This window comes from Durio zibethinus, chromosome 19 (genome assembly GCF_047325235.1).
Source record: "Durio zibethinus cultivar Kanyao isolate XHJ-2024 chromosome 19, ASM4732523v1, whole genome shotgun sequence".
NCBI lineage: Eukaryota > Viridiplantae > Streptophyta > Magnoliopsida > Malvales > Malvaceae > Durio > Durio zibethinus.
This window is the reverse complement of record NC_143180.1, coordinates 2,412,784-2,436,637: the sequence shown is the minus strand read 5'-3', so window position 1 is coordinate 2,436,637 and position 23,854 is coordinate 2,412,784. Positions and strand designations below refer to the sequence as shown.

At 35.5% G+C, this 23,854-nt stretch overlaps 4 protein-coding genes, 2 long non-coding RNA genes, 3 other non-coding genes and 1 pseudogene across 11 annotated transcripts; 9 read left to right on the top strand and 1 right to left on the bottom strand.

Moving 5' to 3' along the window:
• The first annotated feature begins 1,096 nt into the window (after positions 1-1,096).
• On the top strand, positions 1,097-2,620 carry LOC111309496 (factor of DNA methylation 1-like). The gene is made up of 4 exons (XM_089748296.1): positions 1,097-1,278; positions 1,473-1,655; positions 1,774-1,974; positions 2,392-2,620. Exons 1-4 carry the CDS (start codon positions 1,201-1,203, stop codon positions 2,392-2,394), a joined length of 465 nt encoding a protein of 154 aa, XP_089604422.1. The 5' UTR covers positions 1,097-1,200; the 3' UTR covers positions 2,395-2,620.
• Positions 2,621-2,639: 19 nt separating this feature from the next.
• LOC149513311 (uncharacterized) lies at positions 2,640-6,340 on the top strand. Its single transcript, XR_016330288.1, has 2 exons — positions 2,640-4,562; positions 5,938-6,340. It is a non-coding gene; the product is annotated as an uncharacterized LOC149513311 (long non-coding RNA).
• LOC149513313 (U6 spliceosomal RNA) lies at positions 3,112-3,214 on the top strand. Its single transcript, XR_016330527.1, has one exon. It is a non-coding gene; the product is annotated as a U6 spliceosomal RNA (small nuclear RNA).
• On the top strand, positions 4,472-4,574 carry LOC149513312 (U6 spliceosomal RNA). Its single transcript, XR_016330526.1, has one exon. It is a non-coding gene; the product is annotated as a U6 spliceosomal RNA (small nuclear RNA).
• Positions 6,341-6,747: 407 nt separating the features above from the next.
• Positions 6,748-11,980, top strand: LOC111309787 (uncharacterized). Its single transcript, XM_089748297.1, has 6 exons — positions 6,748-8,091; positions 9,287-9,373; positions 10,311-10,468; positions 10,663-10,844; positions 10,954-11,143; positions 11,557-11,980. Exons 1-3 carry the CDS (start codon positions 7,821-7,823, stop codon positions 10,400-10,402), a joined length of 450 nt encoding a protein of 149 aa, XP_089604423.1. The 5' UTR covers positions 6,748-7,820; the 3' UTR covers positions 10,403-10,468; positions 10,663-10,844; positions 10,954-11,143; positions 11,557-11,980.
• Positions 11,981-12,188: 208 nt separating this feature from the next.
• LOC149513308 (uncharacterized) lies at positions 12,189-17,515 on the top strand. The gene is made up of 4 exons (XR_016330287.1): positions 12,189-15,791; positions 15,906-15,934; positions 16,064-16,144; positions 16,302-17,515. It is a non-coding gene; the product is annotated as an uncharacterized LOC149513308 (long non-coding RNA).
• LOC149513310 (U6 spliceosomal RNA) lies at positions 12,241-12,334 on the top strand (annotated as a pseudogene).
• On the top strand, positions 15,650-15,752 carry LOC149513309 (U6 spliceosomal RNA). The gene has a single exon (XR_016330531.1). It is a non-coding gene; the product is annotated as a U6 spliceosomal RNA (small nuclear RNA).
• A 488-nt stretch (positions 17,516-18,003) lies between the features above and the next one.
• On the top strand, positions 18,004-21,744 carry LOC111310197 (factor of DNA methylation 1-like). 3 transcript variants are annotated; one of them, XM_022909407.2, is made up of 6 exons: positions 18,004-18,160; positions 18,770-19,061; positions 19,946-20,073; positions 20,262-20,516; positions 20,640-20,852; positions 21,341-21,744. In XM_022909407.2, the coding sequence occupies exons 2-6, from the start codon at positions 18,791-18,793 to the stop codon at positions 21,575-21,577; spliced, it is 1,104 nt and encodes a 367-aa protein (XP_022765142.2). In that variant the 5' UTR covers positions 18,004-18,160; positions 18,770-18,790; the 3' UTR covers positions 21,578-21,744. The 3 variants fall into 3 exon arrangements, with proteins under 3 accessions (XP_022765142.2, XP_089604421.1, XP_089604420.1); XM_089748295.1 differs by lacking the exon at positions 18,004-18,160 and adding an exon at positions 18,290-18,373; XM_089748294.1 differs by lacking the exon at positions 18,004-18,160 and adding an exon at positions 18,394-18,507.
• A 170-nt stretch (positions 21,745-21,914) lies between these two features.
• LOC111309786 (expansin-A4) lies at positions 21,915-23,478 on the bottom strand. The gene is made up of 3 exons (XM_022908793.2): positions 23,269-23,478; positions 22,670-22,988; positions 21,915-22,524 (listed from the first exon to the last, which is right to left on the bottom strand). Exons 1-3 carry the CDS (start codon positions 23,414-23,416, stop codon positions 22,215-22,217), a joined length of 777 nt encoding a protein of 258 aa, XP_022764528.2. The 5' UTR covers positions 23,417-23,478; the 3' UTR covers positions 21,915-22,214.
• Positions 23,479-23,854: the final 376 nt, after the last annotated feature.

The following is a 23,854-nucleotide window of genomic DNA, read 5'->3' as shown; positions in this document are numbered from 1 at the left end:
TTAAATGGACAACCAAGATGTTCTTGAAGAATTACAAAGAGCTAGGAATCTTGTTGTCAGCCTTGCTAAGGAGATTGATGTTAAAAATGGAAAATTGTTAGAAATGGAATTCAAGTTGGATGAAGTTTCTGAAGCTCTTAGTAAAATGAAGGCAGAACAAACAAGGCTACATCAAGAATATATTGAAGGTTAGCTGATCAGTTTTGAACGTCAACATGACTCCTTCATTTTTTAGAGTAAAGGGTCCCCATTTTCCCAATATTATACTTCCTGAATTGGTTTTTAGGATTTGGTTTGGCCCCATTGCATTAGCTTGGTTTGGTTTCTATTTTTGTGGATTGCTTCTAGAAGAAAAAAAAATATTTTTTTTCAAGAATTCAATGTTTCAAATGTAATTTTTCGGATAAAAAAAATGTATGGTCCTATTTTTACATGTACTAATTACTATGTTGTTGTTGATGGTATGTTTTTTATTTTTCTATGTAGTGATTTTTTAGGATGTAAAAGGCAAGTAGCAAAAAGTAATGACCAGAAGGAGACATGAGTTTTTAATAGTTGGCTAGCATGGTATACTTGACCTAAGGGTTGAAAGTTGAATCTTGAGAGCACATGGTGAAGTAGGTCTTTTCAAACAATTGATTATCATTAGGGTAATGGCATGTATAGGCCAGAGTCAGTGTGATTGAAGGCTAATAAATCATGTTTTGGATTTCAATTGCTTTTTGGTTGTAACAATTTATGACTGCTGATAGTTACAAAATCATGTAATGAACATATGTGAGGATGATAGGCTCAAGATAGTTAGGATGGCTATAAATCTATGAATGTTGGTTTTAAACTGTTATCATGGTAAATGTTCAGATAAACTGCAAATTTTTAATCTAAATCTAAGCCTCTTAGGAACAAGCTACCCAATCTTTGTGCATAACATATACAACGTATGAAATGAGATTAGTGGTGGAACTCTCACTTCAATGTAGTCTACCTGTGCCTTTTCACATCCTTTGATTCTTCACTCTATGTGGCTGAAAATTGAAATTCTAATATTAACTCAGATTCCTTTACATATTGGTTGGATATTTAAGACATCTTGTTTATATGTAATTTTATGTGTTATCAGAAAAGAGGAAGAGCAAGTTGGCTAGCCAAAATAGTGAAAAGCTGCATCAGGAATTCGAGTCTTTGAGGAATGAGCTTGAGATGACAGTTGAAAGATTGGATAAGCAAGAGGCTCAACATGACCAAGAACTAAAAAATCTAATGCTTCGAGAGGATAAGGTAAAGAGGCTAACATTAAATATACTGATAAGAAATCAAGCTACTGTGGTATTTGCTCACTCTGGAATGAAAATACTTGAAATTCTATCCAACATGATCTATTTCGCATCAAATCCTAGTATTTTTGTTTAATTATGGTTATTCTTTTCCTCTTCTTAGTGACAAGTTAAACTGATCCATTAACTCTCTTGCAGTTGAAAGCACAAAGCTCTATGAACAGTGTCTATGCACTGATTGTTCAGCTTGATGATTTGAAAAAAGAGTTGGATGAAAAGGTGGATGAATTGCAATGTTTGGATAACTTAAACCAAGCTCTTATACTTAAAGAGCATATGAGTAACCTTGAGCTGCAGCATGCTCGCACAGAATTGATAACTGTAAGAGTTCATCTTATTCAGAGATAAGCTGACCCATTCTATCTGCCTTATGTCAAATTCCAGTTGCACAAAATTATTGATGAACTGATTTCATGTTACTGGAATATCGGGTTTGCAGGACTTTTGGAGTTCTCAAACCAAGATTGAAATTAAAAGGATGGGAGAGGTTGATCCCCGACCTTTTAAAGATGCATGCATGAAGAAGTTCTCTGGAGATTGGGAGCTGAATTCCACTGAATTATGCTCGTTATGGCAGAGCCTTGTTACAAATCCAGAGTGGTATCCTTTCAAGAGGGAGCTAATAGATGGGAAGTATCAGGTGTTTTTTCTTTGCCTAAGAGATTCATATACCTTTAGGGACTTAATTGTCGCTGCAGCCTGCATGGATTTTATGAACTAGGCAAACTTGTGTCAATTATATGCCACTGCAGATGGTTCTTCCCTAAATTGCTCATATGTTGTTGAATCCTTAATGCTGGGAACTATATTTGAATGCAGCTGAATTCCCATCAATCATCTTCAAGCATATGAACACAAGTCCTGTTATAAATGATGCATTAATTAGCAGTATGATTACATAAAAATTGGTATGAACCATATATGGCACGGATGAACTAAGTGAACTTGATGTGATAACATGAAGAAATGATTAATGATATGCTAGAGATCTCCATGCTTAATGTGCAGAATTTGATTCTCATTTTTCATTTACTGAATCCATTTGTATGTTCTGTAGTAAACTATCAACTGTGAAGATATTATGTTGAAGGAATCGAGAAGTGAGTGTGGTGATGTGGTTTGCAAGGCTGTATCTAATGCGTTGCTGGAAATGAATGAGTACAATGGAAGTGGGAGATACATAGTTCTCGAGCTTTGGAACTTCAAAGAGGGAAGAAAAGCCAGCCTGAAAGAGGGAGTTGAGTGCATCCTCCAGGAATGAAAGACCCAAAAATCTCATAAACAAGGTGACATTGCCATCTATGCTTGGTCTTTAGTCTTTCACCATTGCTACTTCTGAAATCAACCCAATATTTGAAGTTGTAATTATGTAAAAATGAATTAATCAAACTGAATCGAAACCCAAGCCAATCTCAACCGTGGAGTAAAGTTATTTTGATTTGTTTTTAACTTTTTAACGTTAATACAACTATGAAATTTTCCCAGTAAAATTTATTTCAGCTGGGATTGATGTCTCGTACTCGGTCCCGTTCATCAGATTGATACACGTCAACAGTCCACATGTGGGTTTTTATATGAATTGAAAGTATCTCATTACCAAAAGCCCATTCCATACTGCCACCCAGAAAAGACTCAACCAGCCCACGTGTTGGGCTTTACTCACTATGACTTGAGCTAGTTGATTAAACTTTTAGTTGGAAGCCAACCACATATCCCATATTGATTTGGAATAGAATAGTAAAAGCTTTTATATATGAGAAAGCAGTATCCTCTGCTTGTCCCTTCGGGGACATCCGATAAAATTGGAACGATACAGAGAAGATTAGCATGGCCCCTGCGCAAGGATGACACGCACAAATCGAGAAATGGTCCAAATTTTTTTCAAACTTTTTCCCTGACCTGAATTTTTGCAGATCAGTTTCCATTTCTTTCTCTGTTTTCTTCTGAATTTTTGCAGATCAGTTTCCATCTCTTTCTCTGTTTTATTTGCATTTTTATGCTTAGTTTGATGTTCATCTTCATGAGTTTTGCTCACTTCAGATTGCAATTTAGAGTGTTGTGCCAAAATTTGTTTCAACCTTTGCCCTTACCTGAATTTTTGTATGTCAGTTTCCATCTCTTTCTCTGTTTTCTTTACGTTTTTATGCTTAGTTTGATATTCGTCTTCATAGGTTTTGCTCACTTCAGATTGCAATTTAGAGTGTTGTGCTAGGTTTGGTCTGTTTTACTCTCTTCAACAATGAATTTTGCATTTTTATGGTTTGTTTGATGTTCATCTTCATGGGTTTTGCTCACTTCAGATTGACATTATAAGTTTTTTCCCTGCGTTTGATCTGTTTTAGTCTCTTAAACAGTGAAAACCTCAATATCTATTATTCAGATTTTAGATAGTTTTTGCTGTCAGAGTTTGCTGAATTAGTTTCTTCTTTTCACATTGTAAGTTCAATATAGCTCTGGAATTTGCAGTTGATAGAAGAGAGTACATCACCTACATGTACTTGTTTATGTTCCAACTTTAAAGGGTCCTTTGATAGTCAAGAGTTAAAATTTTATCCACAGGGAATCTATTTATAATTGGGTTATGCAATCATTTAAACAAATAATTGCCCTTGTTGATCAGGGTTGGCCAATGAGAGATTGGAAAATTTTGTTTTGACAAAGAAAAAGAGACATTTTTAATTTTTAGGATTAAATTGTAGGGTGCTAGCTGGTTTGTTCTTGATGTAAAGTATAAACTTAATGAATGCTAAATATTCTGGCTTTGTGTAGAAATTGGACATTGTCATTTTTCTCATATCACTTGGTTTTTTAACCCTTAAAATCGTTCTAAAGCTGTGCAATTTGGACAATGTGATATTGAATAGAATTTCTGTACACAGCGATTATCAATTTGCTTGTCATTTAGTGCTAATTTTCTGATATATTTACCAGCATTGAAGGAACTTAATGTTGCAGGATAAATTAGAAATTTGGAATCATTGAGGATGTGCTTTCAGGGTGCCAATACCAAAAGCCCATGGTTTTGTGCCACCCAAAAGACTTGACCAGCACTCTTGTTGGACTTTCCACATATCCCACATTAGTTAGGAATAGAAGAGTAAAAGCTTTTATATAGCAGAAAGCATCTGACTGTGGTTGTCCCTTCGGGGACATCCGATAAAATTGGAACGATACAGAGAAGATTAGCATGGCCCCTGCGCAAGGATGACACGCACAAATCGAGAAATGGTCCAAATTTTTTTTCTGAATTTTTGAATGCCTGCTTCCCTCTCTTTCTCTGTTTTCTCTGTTTTTTTTTTTTGTATTTTTATGCTTAGTCTAACGTTCATCTTCATGGGTTGTGCTTAGTCCCTGAATTTTTGCAGGTCTGCTTCCCTCTCTTTCTATGTTTTCTTTGTATTTTTATGCTTAATTTGATGTTCATCTTAATGGTTTGTGCTTAGTTTGATATTAATATTCATGGGTTTTGCTCATTTCAGCTTTTTTCTGATTTTTTTCTCTGAAATTTTACAAGTTTTTTTCCATCTCTTTCTCGTTCTCTTTGCACTTTTATGCTTGGTCTGATGTTCAGCTTCACGGGGTTTTCTAACTTCAGATTGCAATTTAGATCTGTTTTCAAACCTTTTTCCTGAATTTTTGCTTTCCACACTTTTTCCCTGAATTTTTGCTGGTCTGCTTCCTTCTCTTTCTCTGTTTTCTTTGTATTTTTGTGCTTAGTTTGATATTCATCTTTATGGGTTGTGCTTATTCCCTGAATTTTTGCAGGTCTGCTTCCCTCTCTTTTGCCGTTTTCTTTGTATTTTTGTACTTAGTTTGATGTTCATCTTCATGGGTTGTGCTTAGTTTGATGTTAATATCCATGGGTTTTGCTCATTTCAGCTTTTTTCTGATATTTTTCCCTGAAATTTTGCAAGTTTTACAGGTTTGTTTCCATCTGTTTCTCATTCTCTTCGTATTTTTATGCTTGGTCTGATGTTCAGCTTCATGGATTTTTCTAACTTCAGATTGCAATTTAGAGTTTTCGTCTGGGTTTCCTCCGTTTTACTCTCTTGAACAGTTAATACCTGAATACCTATTATTTAGAATGGAGCTAGTTTTTGCTGACAGAGTTTGCTGAATTAGCTTCTGCTTTTTCCGTTGTAGTTCCATATAACTATAGAACTTTGATATTTGGTATTTAATGGTAAAGATTAACTACTTGTATTTATGTTTAAAGGAGCATTTCATTTCCAGAGTTAAAATTTGTTCATAGGGGATATCTTTATAATTGGGTTGTCGAATCATTGATCAAATAATTTCTCTTGAAAATTATGGTTGGCCAATGAGAGACTAGAAAATTTTGGTTTTGAAAAAGAACAAGAGATCTTTTTTATGATTAAACTCTAAGGTGCTTGCTTTATGCTTGCTGCAAAATATGTGCTTGATGAATACTGAATATTCAGCCTTTTGTGTAGAAATTGAACTCATCTTTTATATCTCTTTTCACTGTGTAGTCTAACCCTTTGATCTTTCTGTCTATTCAATAAAGTTGTGCATTTGGACAATGTGATCTTGACTAGAATTTCTATACATGGTGCTAAAGTGGTGATCTTCTGTTTACCAGAATTGAAGTACTAAATGCTGCAGGGTGAATTGGAATTTGGTACCATTGAAGAATGAATTTGAATAGCAAGGACCTGAAAGAAGATTCTAATTGAGATATTGCTGTTATGGTAGAACATTCTTCCTTTTTTAATGGAACTCCCGTGGAAGCTACAGCATGTTGAGATTTTGCATGAACCAATATGTACTGGGAAGGAAAAGGGTTTCCCATCCTTGAATCAAACTTTGCTTTGGAAGAGGTTTATATGACCAAAATTTCAAGTATTTGTCTTTCCAATTGGAAATTCTAATGTTTGTCATTTGTCACTTTGAATCCATATTTGCCAGAGAATTTTCCTTTGTTTTACCCATTTGGGATGCTTATAGGCAAGAAATGGCTTAATTGATGAAAATTTTCAGTGTAATCTCATCTTTTATAAGCCTCACCTAGACCTTGAGGAATGCTCATTGCCATTGGAAAGAGTTTGTATGAACAAAATGCATGAATTTGTAAGTGTGGGCAATTGTGGGAATGATTGGCAATTGGCATCCGTATTAGAATGAAATGAAACCATTTACCATTTCCAAAGTACTATGATTTTGACAGTTTGAGCAAAAAGCAAAGAGATGCCTTCAATTTACTTATTCTAAACAAATATCAAGTTCATCAATTAGGCAAATTTATGGCATTTGGAGCCTTATTTCATGTTTTTTAATCGAAAACAATAATACTAAGAAAGTAGCTTATTTAATTGACAAAAATTATACTGAGAAAATCACAAAACCAAAAGTCATAGATTGATTTTACTTCCATGAAAGAACTTGGTAAAAAGATGACAATAATGCTTGGAAGATACAGCATTTTTGGCCCCAAATGTTGCTACATAGGACAAAATCAAGCTATTAAATAGAAAGGAAACAAAAACAGAAAACAGAAGCCATCCCCTCTTTTTCTCGAGAAACAAACAAAAAGGAAAAAAAAAAAAACTATAATACAGTTGGCCCATAAAGTGAGACCATACAAATATACACATGACTTGAAAAGCAGCCACGTGTCATTCTTGATATCTTGGTCATTTTTAGCAATGTCACTTGGCTGTAAGAATAGTACCAGTGCAACCCTTTTATTACGTTCTTTTACCGTACAAAAAACATAGCTTCCATGCTTGTTGCCTCCTGGAGCTGCATTTCCTTGCACAAAAACAAAAACAAAAACCTGAACTTTGAAGAGGTTAAATCCTTCTAACTCTACAGCAAAAAGAAGAAGAAAGAAGAGGTTAAACCCAATTTTACCCCAAGATTGTGTAAATTTTAACAATTTTGTTTTCTCTCATGTTTGCCAATTTTGTTGAATTTGTAAGATTCTTTATTTACTTATTTACATTTGAAGTTTCCATGTTAGCAAAAATGGCCACATTTCACTTGTGCAAGAGAAAAAAATACATTTTTTTTTGTATATGCCATAGGCCTTAGCCATTCCTACTTTCCTAAAGGTAATGCCTTTCTTCTCTTTTATTGGGTTTTTGATGTTTGTTCCAAATAATCAGTTTGTTCTTCATGCTTTTTTCAGCTCCAAAGTATCACATTAATTTTTGCACTAGAAAACATGTATGCTTTTCAGTTCCAAAGTGAGTGTTTTTCTTCTCTTTTTATTGGTTTTTTTTATATGGAAATTAGGCATTTCATACCCCATAAATCCCACCTTTAATCTCAAGATTTAAGTTGATACTTCTGAGTTTGAATTCTTGTAATGAGATGTCTTTGCTTCGTATGCTATTGTTTAATTTTTGAAGATAGCTCTAAGGTCTGAAATTTCCAATCAGAGCAGTGTTAATCAGTGTCTTCAGAGTCTAATCTAATCCATTCGTTTGATTGATATTGCAAGCACTTTAATCTTCAATTGAAATGGAGAGACATAACTACGAGGAGGAGGTAAAGAAAGAGCGTAGGCTTGTTGGGAATCTCATACATGAGATTGATTACAAAAATCGGCAGTTGTCTGAAATGGAACATAAATATGATGACACAACTGCAACTCTTCGAGGACTTGTCGATGGCCTAATAGCAAAAATTAACTCCCAGGACAGTTGTTTGCGGGATTGGGAGCTTAGATATAACACAACTCTGAGACAGCTGATGGATGAGAACACTGTGTTGCGTGATGAATTTGTTGAAGGTACGTTAAGTTATATGCATATGTAGTGATCAAAATACTATACATTGTACAATAAAAATGGTATGATTTTTTTTGGTAGAAAGGAGGCCATAGCTTGAGATAAAGAATCGATAAATGTATCCACATTTCTCTTCTCTCCCCTGCACTGTTTTGTTTCTTTCGGTGCACGAATCCCTCTTCAAAGTTTAAGCTCCAGGATTTTCATGGCTGCTTTTGTCGAGTTATAAAGAAAAGTGTGACATAAAGCGCATTTAGGATTTCATTGCTAAATTTTCTCATTACATTTCTTCACATTTTTTTACATTTTTTTAAACATTAATTTTTTTTTGTCTTGACGTTAATAAAAAGGGTTTTAAGCTCTTTGGGCGTTTGGGTCTTAACAACAAAATAGGATATATAATTTTTTCTTATGATTTTCAACTTTCATGTCTTGTTTTTTTATTGGATTTTATTCTTAAATCTTTTTTTAACAAATATTATTCTTTTTTATAAAAAATTGCTGTTAAGATTACATATTAATGTTATAAATTTATATTTTAAAATGAAATTTAAATGTTTGGATCTTTCAATGAAAGAAAAATTAAACATCCTGTAAAAGAAAAAAGAAATAATTTAAAATAATTATTTTCAAAAATTTTAATTTATACTTAAAAAATAATTTGTTTGGGAGGTTTTTCTAGTATTATAAAAAGTCATCAACATTTTCAATTCTTCATAAAAAAATTCTTTTTCTTAATTCTACATTTCTTGTTTTTAATAAAATAAAACATAATTAATTAATTAGAGTATTAGATCATTTCACTTGGGCCGGGTCGACCCGAACCCGCAGCCCTTTACGGTTATTTCCAGCATTAAAAAAAACACTTTTGTCCCTGACCCTTTTGACTCGTCTTTTTCATTGGGTACTTTACTGTTAAGGCAAGTCTTTATTTATTTTTTTGTTTAATTTTATTTCATGGCTTCAACTTTTTTTAGCATGCATTTTCTCTTACGTCTTTCTTCCTTTAGCAATTCCAAAACAAGAATGAAAAAAAAAAAAAAAACTTCCCTTAATTATTAAAGAAGAAAAGACAACCAAAAAAAGGTTCCTTGGAATTAACATGATTATTTTAATTTAAAGTAAAGGTTTTTTTTTTAAAAAAAAATTTCTAACTTTAGTTGCTTTAAAAATTTATTTGCAATGGAAAACTGTTAGAAATGGGATTCAAGTTGGATGAGGTTTCTGAAGCTCTTAGTAAAATGAAGGCAGAACAAACAAGGCTACATCAAGAATATATTGAAGGTTAGCTTATCAGTTTTGAACTTCAACATGACTCGTTCATTTTTTAGAGTTAAGGGTCCCCAGTATCCCAATTTTATACTTCGTGATGAATTGGTTTTTAGGATTTGGTTTGGCCCCAAGCATTAATTTGGTTTGGTTTCCATTTTTGTGGATTGCTTCTAGAAGCAAAAAAATATATATATTTTTTCAAGAATTCAATGTTTCAAATGTAATTTTTCGGATAAAAAAATGTACGGTTCTATTTTTACATGTTCTAATTACTATGTTGTTGTTGATGGTATGTTTTTTATTTTTCTATGTAGTGATTTTTTGGTATGTAAAAGGCAAGTAGCAAAAAGTAATGACCAGAAGGAGACATGTGTTTTTAATAGTTGGCTAGCATGGTATACTTGACCTAAGGGTTGAAGTTGAATCTTGAGAGCTCATGGTAAAGAGGGTCTATTCAAACAGTTGATTATCATTAGGGTGATGGCATGTGTAGGCCAGAGTCAGTGTGATTCAAGGTTAATAAATCATGTTTTGGATTTCAATTGCTTTTCGGTTGTAACAATTTATGACTGCTGATAGTTACAAAATCATGTAATGAACATATGTGAGGATGATAGGCTCAAGATAGTAGGATGGCTATAAATCTATGAATGTTGGTTTAAACTGTTATCATGGTAAAACCAAGTCCAGATAAACCACAAAATTGTAATCTAATTCTAAGCCTCTTAGGAACAAGCTGCCCAATCTTGGTGCATAACATATACAACCTATGAAATGAGACTAGCGGTGGAACTCTCACTTTAATGTAGTCTACCTGTACCTTTTCACATCCTTTGATTCTTCACTCTATGTGGTTGAGAATTGAAATTCTAACATTAACTCAGGTTCCTTTACATATTGGTTGGATATTTAAGACATCTTGTTTATATGTAATTTTATGTGTTATCAGAACAGAGGAAGAGCAAGTTGGCTAGCCAAAATAGTGAAAAGCTGCATCAGGAATTCGAGTCTTTGAGGAATGAGTTTGAGATGACAGTTTAAAGATTGGATAAGCAAGAGGCTCAACATGACCAAGAGCTAAAATATCTAACGCTTCAAAAGGAAAAGGTGGAGAGGCTAACATTAAATATACTGATAAGAAATCAAGCTACTGTATTATTTGCTCACTCTGGAATGAAAATACTTGAAATTCTATGCAGCATGATCTATTTTGCATCAAATTATAGTATTTTTGTTTAATTATGGTTATTCTTTTTCTCTTCTTAGTGACAAGTTAAACTGACGCATTAACTCTCTGGCAGTCGAAAGCTCCAAGCTCTATGAACAGTGACTAAGCACTGATTGTACAGCTTGATGATTTGAAAAAAGAGTTGGATGAAAAGGTGGATGAATTGCAATGTTTGGATAACTTAAACCACCTCTTATACTTAAAGAGCGTATGAGTAACCTTGAGCTGCTGCATGCTCTCAAAGAATTGATAAATGTAAGAGTTCATCTTATTCAGAGAAATGCTGACCCACTTTATTTGCCTTATGTCAAATTCCGGTTGCACCAAATTATTGATGAACTGATTTCATGTTACTGGAATATAGGGTTTGCTGGACTTTTGGAATTAAAAGGATGGGAGAGGTTGATCCCAGACCTTTTAAAGATGCATGCATAAGGAAGTTCTCTGGAGATTGGGAGCTGAACTCCACTGAATTATGCTCTTTATTGCAAAGCCTTTTTACAAATCCAGAGTGGTATCGTTTCAAGAGGGAGCTAATAGATGGGAAGTATCAGGTGTTTTTTCTTTGCCTAAGAGATTATATTACCTCAGGGACCTTAATTATCGCTGCAGCCTGCATGGATATTATGAACTAGGCAAACTTGTGTTGGTTATATGCCATTGCAGATAGTTCTTCCATAAATTGCTCATGTGTTATTGATGCCTTAATGCTACGAATTATATTTGAATGCAGCTGAATTCCCATCAATCATCTTCAAGCATATGAACACAAGTCCTGTTATAAATGATGCATTAGCAGTATGATTGCATAAAAATTGGTATGAACCATGTATGGAATGGATGAACTAAGTGAGCCTGATGTGATAACAGAGAGAAATGATTAATGATATGCTACAGATCTCCATACTTAATGTGCAGAATTTGATTCTCATTTTTCATGTACTGAATCCATTTGTATGTTCTGTAGGAAACTATGACTGTGACGACATTATGTTGAAGGAATTGAGAAGTGAGTGGGGTGATGAGATTTGCAAGGCTGTATCTAATGCATTGCTGGTATTGAATGAGTACAATGGAAGTGGGAGATACATAGTTGTTGAGCTTTGGAACTTCAAAGAGGGAAGAAAAGCCAGCCTGAAAGAGGCAGTTGAGTGCATCATCCAAGAATTGAAGACCCAAAAATCTAATAAACGTAGAAGGTGACACAGCCATCTATGCTTGGCCTTTAGTGTTTCACCATTGCTACTTCTGAAGTCAACCCAATATTTGAAGTTGTAATTATATAAAAATGAATTAATCAAACTGAATCGAAACCTAAGCCAATCTCAACCGTGGAGTAAAACTATTATGGTTTGTTTTTAATTTTTTAATGCTAATACAACTATGAAATTTTCCAGCCTAATCAGTAAAATTTGTTGTCTGGGGATTGATGTCTCATACTCGGTCCGGTACGTCAACAGTCCACGCGTGGGTTTTTACAGTAATTGAAGGGTCCCACTAGGATAAACCCTTTGTTTTGTGCCACTCAACCAGCCACGTGTTGGGCTTTCCTCCTTAGGACTTAACTAGTTAGTTCAACTTTGAGTTGGAAACCAACCACATATCCCACTTTAGTTTGGAATAGAAGAGCAAAAAGCAGCAGCTCATTGTTGTCCCTTTGGGGACATCCGATACGATACAGAGAAGATTAACATGGCCCCTGCACTAGGATGATACGCACAAATTGAGAAATGATTCAAATTTTTTTTCGAATATTTTCCCTGAATTTCTTTTTTTTTTTTTTACATCTCATTCTCTGTTTTCTTTGCATTTTTATGCTTAGGTTGATGTTCATCTTCATGGGTTTTGCTCACTTCAGATTGCAATTTAGAGTGTTGTGCTGGGCTTGGTCTGTTTTACTCTCTTAAACAGTAAATACCTCAATATCTATTATTCAGATTTTAGATAGTTTTTGCTATCAGAGTTTCGATTGTCAGAGTTAAAATTTTATTTATAGGGAATCTGTTTATAATTGGGTTATGCAATCAAGTGAACAACTACCCTTGTTGATAAGGGCCGGCGAATGAGAGATTAGAAATTTTTGGTTTTGATAAAAGAAAAAAAGACTGCTTTTATGATTAAATTGTATGGTCTAGCTAGTTTATCTTTGATGTAAGGTATGAAAGTTCATGAATGCTAAATATTCTGGCTTTCTTAGAAATTGGACTTTGTCATTTTTCTCGTTTCACTTGGTTTTTTAACCCTTGGATTCACTCTAGAGCTGTACAATTTGGATAATGTGATCTTGAATAGAATTTCTATACACAGTGTTCATCAATTTGCTTGTTATTTAGTGCTAATTTGCTGATATATGTACCAGAATTGAAAGAACTTAATGTAAGTCTGCAAAGACTCGGTGCCTAACTTTTTGCCGGACCTCGACTCGTCTCTTAGGAGGGAAAAGGTTAGGAAGGAAAGAAGTTAAAAGCAAGAGTAGTTTATTTGCTCGAGGGATATATACAATTACTTGTGAAATACAGTCTCAATGTGTTCTCTACAACGTCTCTCAAGGTCTAAGTTCCTGATGTCTCGTCTAGCTTGTGGCTTCTCACTCTTACTTCTCGTATTATGCTTATGTACAAATGAGGAGAAGGGTCTTTAATTTATCATTGAGTCCTCATGATATTTGTGATTATAATGAATTCAAGTGTACGGTCATTATAAGCCTTGTGGACAGTTTTAGGGTGTCTAGGCTCCAATAGAGTCTACTAAGACCTCTCTAGAAATCTACTGGTTTTAGGTTCTTTGCTGAGCCTCGGATTCGAAAGAGTTCAGACACTCCCACCTGATCTTAGCGGGTTTCAGAGCTTTCTCCATCTGGACGTCACTTTGCCTATAGCTAGGACCTTTTAAAGTTTTCCTCTACTGGGCGCTATAATGCCTACCACAGTGCTCGTCCCTAGCCCTTCTGGAACCTTTGACCTGTTCCAGGCATCTCTAGACTCTTCCGTGTCTGCAGACCTGGTCTGCCTCCAAGCTTCTGTAGATCCTTTTATGCCAGCACGCTTGGTGTCACGGTCCGCGCGTTTCTCATTCAGAAACTAAGCGTCCGTATGGCATCAAAAGTACTCGTAGTCAAGATCAATTTTTCTTCGAGTCTAATTTTTTTTTAACAGTTTAATTTTGATTCTTCGAGTCGCTTATTCAAAAATTTTTTTTAGTTTTGATATTGTAGAGTTGCTCGTAAAGAGAAACTCAACTTCTATCACTCATCAATCTACGATTTTTAAAGTGATTTCGAACATTCATTTTTGCTCGCACGACTTAAGGTCTCGAGCACTGATCCTGAAATATCCATAGGGGCACAACTAATCATGATATTATATCTTGACATGATGAGAATCTAACATCATGTTTACCCGTATCGTACGCAAGCTTTCGTATCAAGTTTACACAAGCACAATACTAATACTGGTCAACAGTCAGCTCGAAGACTCTAGGCTCATCTCATCTCATGTGACTCAGTTCTTAGGGCTTAGGCCCTTAGCTTCTATGTAAACTGTCCGCACGTATGATTGACACCCAACATCATGCTAATCTCACAAAGGGAACTTGGGTGGATTGCCCCAGCTGCAGCACACGTCTATCGATTGTCTACAAGGGTTTAGCAGCATGCCTGCCTGCTAGCCCGCATATCCCTCAGGCTCGATGGCGTCCCTCCTACATAAACATCATCTCATGATCCTTCCGACTCAAGGAAAGAAAATCGAGAGGCATAGCAAACTCTACCGTGTAACCCCATGGCTTAACGTAAATGCGCGATATGAGGCCCGTCGGCCCTAACCGTCCCCGAGTTTACCATGACCCGAGGAAACATCGTGCAACGCTCGTGACTCTACGATACCCGCCCACCTAGACATCACTAATGCTTAGGAGTAGCTCACTTCAGACTAGCCAGGCCCCTGCTTGACCGCTAGCTAAGAGGGTGGTGGAGAGCTGACACCAGTCATCCCTTATAAAGAGCGTAAAAGATTTTTTCAGTCTCCTACCAGTGACCGTAAGATTATCTGAAATAGAGACACTTTTCTCTCCAGCTACCTCAAGGCCTTTATCCGGTTAACTCAAGGGCCCATAACCTTCCTTTTGGTCACTACTATTCCTTGATTTTGCTTATTGCTCCATCAACCCACTCGAAGGTGCCCGCACATGGGTTCGACCAACAGCACCTGACTGGCTAATTAGTCTCAGGGCACCGGCACACTGCCACACACTTACCTACATATTTTAGGGTTTAGGGCTCAAACTATCCACGCACAATATCCCCTTCCCATGCTCAAAATGTCTGCACACTGCTTCCACTGATGGCACTCTTCGGACTACTTTGACTTGAGGGTGCTTAACCATTGTCCCGAACTTACTCGCGTATCTTACGGACCAGAGCTCCCACTACTCGCACAACTTATTAGTAACATGTTCCAATACTCCAAATGTACATCCGCATCTCTTAAAACCATTTTCACGTCAGCTTAATCTCGGTCTCGATCGCTACTCAATTCAGGATCAATCATGACAGGACCATAACACACCAAGACCTGACAATGACACTCGGGCTGTCTTCAGGTTGGTTTAGACTCTTCGGTGCTTGATTACCCACGCCACATTCTGAGGCTTTTTAGAATCTTTCAACGAGCAATCTTCATGCTTGATACCGTGCAGCTCATCTCGAGTGTACTCTTGCACTTCGGGCTTGACCTTAGCCTGCACACTTGGGTAATGCATGTCTTCACGGTCTCGATTTTGATCCTTTATGGTGTTTTGCTCGCACCATCTCAAGTAAATTCCGTTGCACAACCTTCTTGATCTAAGACTCGCGCGGTTCGTAAGACTTTCAGGGTGTCAATACCAAAAGCCCATGGTTTTGTATCACCCGAAAGACTCAACCAGCCCACGTGTTAGGCTTTCGTCATTATGAGTTAAACTAGTTAGTTCAACTTTCAGTTGCAAACCAACGACATATCCCACATTTATTAGGAATAGAAGAATAAAAGCTTTTATATAGCAGAAAGAAGGAGAGCCTTGTTGTCTCTTCGGGGACATCCAATAAAATTGGAACAATACAGAGAAGATTAGCATGGCCCCTGCGCAAGGATGACACGCACAAATCGAGAAATGGTCCAAATTTTTTGTCAAATGTTTTCAAACTTTGTCCCTGAATTTTTGCAGGTCTGCTTCCCTCTCTTTCTCTGTTTTCTTTGTATTTTTATGCTTAATTTGATATTCATCTTCTTGGGTTGTGCTTAGTTTGATGTTAATACTCACGGTTTTTGCTAATTTCAGCTTTTTTCTGATTCTTTTCAGTTTTACAGGTTTGTTTACATCTCTTTCTCGTTCTCTTTGCATTTTTATGCTTGGTCTGATGTTCAGCTTCATGGGTTTTTCTAACTTCAGATTGCAATTTAGATCTGTTTTCAAACTTTTTCCCTGAATTTTTACAGGTCTGCTTCCTTCTCTTTCTCTGTTTTCTTTGTGTTTAATATTATCTTCATGGGTTGTGCTCATTCCCTGAATTTTTGCAGGTCTGCTTCCCTCTCTTTCTCTGTTTTCTTTGTATTTTTATACTTAGTTTAATGTTCATCTTCATGGGTTGGGCTTAGTTTGATGTTAATAGTCATGGGTTTTGCTCATTTCAGCTTTTTTCTGATATTTTTCCCTGAAATTTTACAAGTTTTACAGGTTGGTGTCCATCTATTTCTCGTTCTCTTCTCTTTTTTATGCTTGGTCTGATGTTCAGCTTCATGGGGTTTTTTAACTTCAGATTGCAGTTTAGAGTTTTCGTCTGGGTTTCCTCTGTTTTACTCTCTTGAACAGTGATACCTGAATACCTATTATTTAGAATTGAGCTAGTTTTTGCTGTCAGAGTTTGCTGAATTAGCTTCTGCTTTTTCCATTGTAGTTCCATATAACCATAGAACTTTGATATTTGGTACTTGGTAGTAAAGATTAACCACTTGTATTTATGTTTAAAGGAGCGTTTCATTTTCAGAGTTAAAATTTGTTCATAGGGGATATCTTTATAATTGGGTTGTGAATCATTGATCAAATAATTTCTCTTGAAAATCATGGTTGGCTAATGAGAGATTAGAAAATTTTGGTTTTGAAAAAGAACAAGAGATCTTTTTTATGATTAAACTCTAAGGTGCTTGCTATATGCTTACTGCAAAATATGTGCTTGATGAATGCTGAATATTCAGGCTTTTGTGTAGAAATTGACGCATGTTTTATATCTCTTTTCACTTTGTAGTCTAACCCTTTGATCTTTCTTTCTTTTCAATAAAGCTGTGTATTTGGACAATGTGATCTTGACTAAAATTTCTATACATAGTGCTAAAGTGCTGATCTTCTGTTTACCAGAATTTAATTACTAAATGCTCTAGGGTGAATTGGAAGTTGGTACCATTGAAGAATGAATTTGAATAGAAAGGACCTGAAAGAAGATTGTAATTGAGATATTTCTGTTATGGTAGAACATCTTCCTTTTTTAATGGAACTCCCATGGAAGCTACAGCATGTTGAGATTTTGCATGAACCAATTTGTACTGGGAAGGAAAAGGGTTTCCCATCCTTGAATCAAATTTTGCTTTGGAAGAGGTTCATATGACCAAAATTTCAAGTATTTGTCTTTCCAATTGGAAATTCTAATGTTTGTCATTTGTCACTTTGAATCCATCTTTGCCAGAGAATTTTCCTTTCTTTTACCCATTTGGGATGAAAATTTTCAATGTAATCTCATCTTTTATAAACCTCACCTTGACTTTGAGGAATGCTCATTGCCATTGGAAAGATTTTGTATGAACAAAATACATGAATTTGTAAGTGTGGGCATTTGTGGGAATGATTGGCAATTGGCATCCATATTAGAATGAAATGAAACCATTTACCATTTCTAATGCGCTATGATTTTGACAGTTTGAGCAAAAATCAAAGAGATGCCTTCAATCTACTTATTCAAAACAAATATAGAGTTCATCAATTAAGCAAATTTATGGCATTAGGAGCCTTATTTCATGTTTTTTAATCGACAACAATAATACTAAGAAAATCACAAAACCAAAAGCCATAGATTGATCTTACTTACACGAAAGAACTTGGTAAAGAGATGACAATAATGCTTGGAAGATACAGCATTTACGGCCCCAATTGTTGCTACATAGGACAAAATCAAGCTATTAAAGAGAAGGTAAACAAAAACAGAAGACAGAAGCCACCCTCTCTGTTTCTCGGGAAACAAACAAAAAGAAAAAAAAAAAAAACAGAGTACAGCTGGCCCATAAAGTGTGACCATCAAAATATACACGACTTGAAAAGCAGCCACGTGTCATCCTTGATATCTTGGTCATTTCTAGCAATGCCACTTGGCTGTAATAATCGTACCAGTGCCACCCTTTTATTATGTTTTTTGCCGTACAAAAAATGTGGCTTCTATGCCTGTTGCCTCTGGGAGCTGCATTTGGTTGCACAAAAACAAAAACCTGAACTTTGAAGAGGTTAAATCCTTCTAATTCTACAGAAGCAAAAAGAAGAAGAAAGAAGAGGTTAAACCCATTTTTACCCCATGATTGTGTAAATTTTAACAATTTTGTTTTCTCTCATGTTTGCCAATTTTGTTGAATTTGTTAGATTCTTTATTTACTTATTTACATTTGAAGTTTCCATGTTAGCAAAAATGGCCACATTTCACTTGTGCAAGAGAAAAAAATACATTTTTTTATGTGACTTAGGCCTTAGCCATTTCTACTTTCCTAAAGGTAGTGCCTTTCTTCTCTTTTATTGGGTTTTTGATGTTTATTCCAAACAATCAGTTTGTTCTTCAAGTTTTTTCAGCTCCAAAGTATCACATTAATTTTTGCACTAGAAAACATGTATGCTTTTCAGTTCCAAAGTGAGTGTTCTTCTCTTTTTGTTGGTTTTTTTTTTTTTTTTATGTGGAAATTAGGCATTTCATACCCCATGAATCCCACCTTTAATCTCAAGATTTGAAGTTGAAACTTCTGAGTTTGAATTCTTGTAATGAAATGTTTTTGCTTCTTATGCTATTGTTTAATTTTTGAAGATACCTCTAAGGTCTGAAATTTCTAAACAGAGCAGTGTTAATCAGTGTCTTCAAAGTCTAATCCAATCCATTTATTTGATTGATATTGCAGGCACTTTAATCTTCAATTGAAATGGAGAGACATAACTATGAGGAGGAGCTAAAGAAAGAGCGTAGGCTTGTTGGGAATCTCATACATGAGATTGATTACAAAAATCAGCAGTTGTCTGAAATGGAACATAAATATAATGACACAACAGCAACTCTTCGAGGTCTTGTCGATGGCCTACTAGCAAAAATTAACTCCCAGGACAGTTGTTTAAGGGATTGGGAGCTTAGATATAACACAACTGTAAGACAGCTGATGGATGAGAACACTGTGTTGCGTGATGAATTTGTTGAAGGTACTTTAAATTATATGCATATGTAGTGAGCATAATACTATACATTGAATCATTTGTATGGTTTTTTTTTTTTTTTTTCTTACAAAGGGGGCTGGGGATAAAGGAACGGGTTGCGGGTATTGAGATTTGAAGCATTGAATCATTTGGATGTTGACCACATGAACCAACCAAGCTAAACTCTGAGTTCTTTGAAATCATAGAGTTTGCATCTAGAGCTTGATTGATCTATGTAATTTTACACTCAATCATATTATGCTAATTTTTACATGTTGTTCCCTAATAATGAGATTTGCTTTACAACTTTTAGAAGGAAGGTTGTCTTTGCTTTCCATTTTATCTGTTATTGCTGGATGAAATAATATGAGCTAACAGTTCAAGCATGCTATATAGGAATTCAGGTGAATAAGTTTAAGCATAGAGAAATTTATGGTACTTGGACCCAGATAACACTTTGGCCATATGAAGCTTGAAACCTGAATAAAAGCACCTCTCTGAATCCTTGCATCGGCCTAAACTTGTGAAAATTAGCCAATGTTTGGAAGTTAATATTTGAGTTCCATTCTATCAAAAAAGATAAGTATTTAGTTTCCAGAAATTCCTGATTTTTGGACTGTTGCTAATGCTTTTATGATAACTGATAAGCATTGCATGCCACATGTTCTTAGATATTTTAATGTGATTATGTTTCTTTAGTTTGTATTAGTTGAACGATTTTTGTGATGGATTAATCTATAAATCAATCTTTAGACCGATGACAAAATAAAATCCAGATATCATATTGTCAAGTGGCACACATTTATTTTTTACCACCTTCATTACCTATTTACAATGTTTCCTTAAAGCTTTTCCCACATGTTTTCTCATACTCTTTTTTTTTTACCCAGAAATTAGAAAGGTGAAGTCTGAAAATGTTAAGCTGAAGTGTGAACTTAGCTGGCAAACTGAGGAAACGGAAGAGTGTAAATCCCATAATGATCGGGAACGAAGAAGGTTGTTGATTGAAATGGAAGTGGTTAGCATACTTTGTCTTAATTTTCATTTTAGATATATGAACTATCTTTTGTAGATATACACAGACAAGCCTGCAGTCATCTGTTTCACCTTAACATAAATGAATCTTGTTCTAGTATTTAGGTTCAACAATTTTAATGGTTATCATTTGCCCAGTTGATTTAACAATTTGGATTATATCTGATGCAGCTGAAAGAGAATTTGCCATGTCAAAATGTTGTTGAAGTCGACAAAACTTCAAGTGCTCAGCTGAAAGAGAATTTGCCTTGTCAAAATGTTGTTGAAGTTGAAAAGATTTCAAGTTCTCAGATTGCTGCTCTAAGGAAAGAGTTGGAGGAAAAATCAGAGGCATTGCAAGATCTAGAAAGCCGTTACAATTATCTAGCAGTGAAACACAACTTAACTAATCAAGAGCTCCAAGATGCTCGTAAAGAATCGATAAATGTATCCACATTTCTTTTCTCTCTCCTCCACTGTTTTGTTTCTTTCGGAGCATGAATCCCTCTTCAAAATTAGGCATAAACTGCAAGGTGGTCAATGAAATATTTCCTGGTTCTTGAATTGCAGGGTTTGAAAGATATGTTGAATAGCAGAACTACTCTTGGAGTCAAAAGAATGGGAGAGATTAATCAAAAAGCTTTTGAGTTTGCTTGCTCACTGAAGTTCCCTAATGAAGATTGGCAGGAAATATGTGCTAAAGTATGTTCATCATGGGAACAGAATGTGCAGGATCCAAAATGGCACCCATTTAAGAGGATCCTTTTCAAAGGCAACTTGCAGGCATGTACATACACCAACTGCACCTATAAAATCCATGTGTTTTTGCCTTTTTGGCACTTGGCATTACTTGAAAATATCAATTACGGGAAACATTGGCTGGACTCTTTTAGCATAACTTTCATTTGCTCACAGTAATACCCATTATTGGTTGAAATGATGCTTATTTCTGGAATCAACACAAGTAGTAGCTACTAACTTTCGAAGAAGGATTGGCAACAAAAATTTACATTCACCATTATCCAATTAGGGATGGAACCATCCAAGACCTTTCCTCACTGCCAGACGGAGGCAGAAAATCTGTTGTTCTAAATGTTCCAAATATGTTGTGAAAATATGGGATAAATACATGGAAGAGAGTTATTTTTAGCTGTCAGATGAGACTAAGCATTTATATATGCAGAGGATGACTTATTTCTAATGCTTTGAAATAAAAATTTTAACAAATTCCTTGTTACATTATGTGTAGAACTTTTTGTGGGGTGATGCAGGAAGTGGTAGATGAAGACGACGAGAAGCTGAAAGAGTTGAGAAATGAATATGGTGAGGTTGCATTTGAGGCTGTCAGCACTGCACTGATGGAAATGAATGAATATAATGCAAGTGGAAGATATGCAGTCCCTGAGATATGGAACTTAAAGGAGGGAAGGAGAGCCACCATGAAAGAAGTAATTCAGTACATAATCAAGCAACTGAAGACTCATAAACGTAAAAGAAAGTGTACCTAGTAACTTAACAGCAGCTATTTCATTAAATAAATACCACATATTTATTGCAATGTGGCTATCAAACAGATCATTCATGCCAGAAAAACAAGTTTCTTGTGTTCCCTTTTGTCAACTGCCTTCATGGGGTTGCTATTTCATAACAGCATAAGATTTTGGATGTTGTCTCATCTCTGGTCAGGTGTTCAAGTTCTTATTAAGGTTTACTTATCTGTTTTTTGCTTTTACACGTCCCCTTATTTTCCAAAATGGAAAGCACAAAAAAAAAATAATATTGAAATCTTAAATTTCAAGCAATCTCTAATAATAATAATAAAAAAAATACACAAGAAAAACATACTAATATGGTAAATTAAAACACTTCTTTCATTAAATTAAATATATATTAAAAAAGGAGTATCAAAGCTGCGGGCTACAAAGTCTTTCCAAGCCACTTCAGCCCCCATTACATTTCCACTTTTGTAGCTTTACCCTTTCACCCAAAAAGAAAATTATAAAAACTAAAAACCCATTACTAATTAGCCAAAAGAACCCCCATTTCCCCACTGTCAAAACAGTTTTAACCACACATTTTCCCTCACTTTCCCAGGAAAATAAAACTAACATATTAAAGTCCAAAAACTCCCATTATAAAATTAGATTAGACCCTGAAATTTTTGCCAGTGAAGGTTTGACCAAACTGCCAATTCGAAGGGACAATGTTCCATGAAGTAGAAGTCCTACGATCACTGCCAGTGACCCTAAAAGAAAGAGATTGGCCAACCAAAACGGCATTGGATTGCCAGTTTTGGCCCCAGTTTCGGCCCAGGCTCATCCACCCTGTTTTCGAACCTTTCACGCTTGCCTTCACGATGTCACCAGCGCCTGCCACGTTAGTGATTAGGACCAAGTTGAAGTAACGGAAACCGTTGATTGTGAATCTCATTCCTCCTTGTTTCCGACATGGCACCCTGGGATAATTCAAAAAAGGAAATATTTATCCATGAACTTCAAAGAAGAAGTGAAGATTGGGTCTTTATCTTTTTTTGGATTCTATTTGTTTCCCGGGAATCGTGTGAATTACGCGGGAAAAAGTGTGGGTTTTTTTTTCCTTACCTGCGGTAAGAGACAGGGACAATTCCAGCACGATACTCGGCAATTTTAAGGAACATGGGCATGGCAAGATCAAAGTGAGGACGAGGAGGATTGCACCAACCACCATTGTCATTAGGAAGAGCATAATTTGGAGGGCAAAAGTTGGTTGCAGTGACCAAAATTGAAGGGCTACCAGAATGGCACCATTGTGGATCATTTGCACATTTGATCTCAAAACAGGCACCGCAGCTGAATCCATTGTTGAAAAGAGCAGTGCTTAAAGCTGCTGTGTTAACTCCATAGCCTTGGCTGTATAGGTTTCCATAACCACAAGCTCCTCCTGAAAGATTATTAACATAGAGAAAATATCAGATAAATAGTTGAAATCATCCAGGTTTTGAGAATTAAAACTGGGTTTAAAGCATTTTCTTGGTTTAATTTGCAAAAGTTCAAAACTTCTTTGGTTTGTTGTACTTTGAAGGGAAAATGCAACCGGAGGCAGAGTTTGAAGTGTAAAAAAATGGTTTTCTTAAACCAAAGAAGCGCAAGAAGAATGGATTGTGAAGTTTTAAAATGTCAATTCAAGAGGTAAAAAGAAGAGAATTTTAGTGTAAAAGTACCCATTGTCCCAGAAGCATCACTGCCACCATAGAAAGTGGCATGGGCAGTTTGCCAAGCACCACCAGAGTAAACACCAGAAATTCTAGCTTCAACAGTTACCAAAATGAGAGGCAAAGAAACCAAACAAGTAACAACCCAAATTGCCATGTTGTTTTGACTAAAGAGATAGGGGAAGCTTGAGGTTTGAAGGGTTAGGAGTGGTGAAGAGAAGGTAGAGTGTGGACAGGTATTTATGGAGAGAAAAAAGGGAGGCCAGCAACATTGTCAAAAAAGTGGAAAATTTTGTAGATCCAAGATTATCATTATCTCCTCAATTAGTGCAGTTTTGCTCTCTGGCTGATTACAGCAGAGGAATTTCCTCTTTAACTTTTTTTATCTTGGTGGTAATTCTATTTGAGTTCAACCATATTCACAAACTAAACCCTTAAAATTTTACCTTACTTTTTAATTATATTTTTAAAAGAAACATATTTTTATAACTCAAATTCTTTTGAATGTAATGGCAATGCTAAATTAATCCTAAATGAACAAAGGTTGGGTTATGGAGTGGAATTATAATGTAGGACAAAAAAGAGGCTTGCTGCC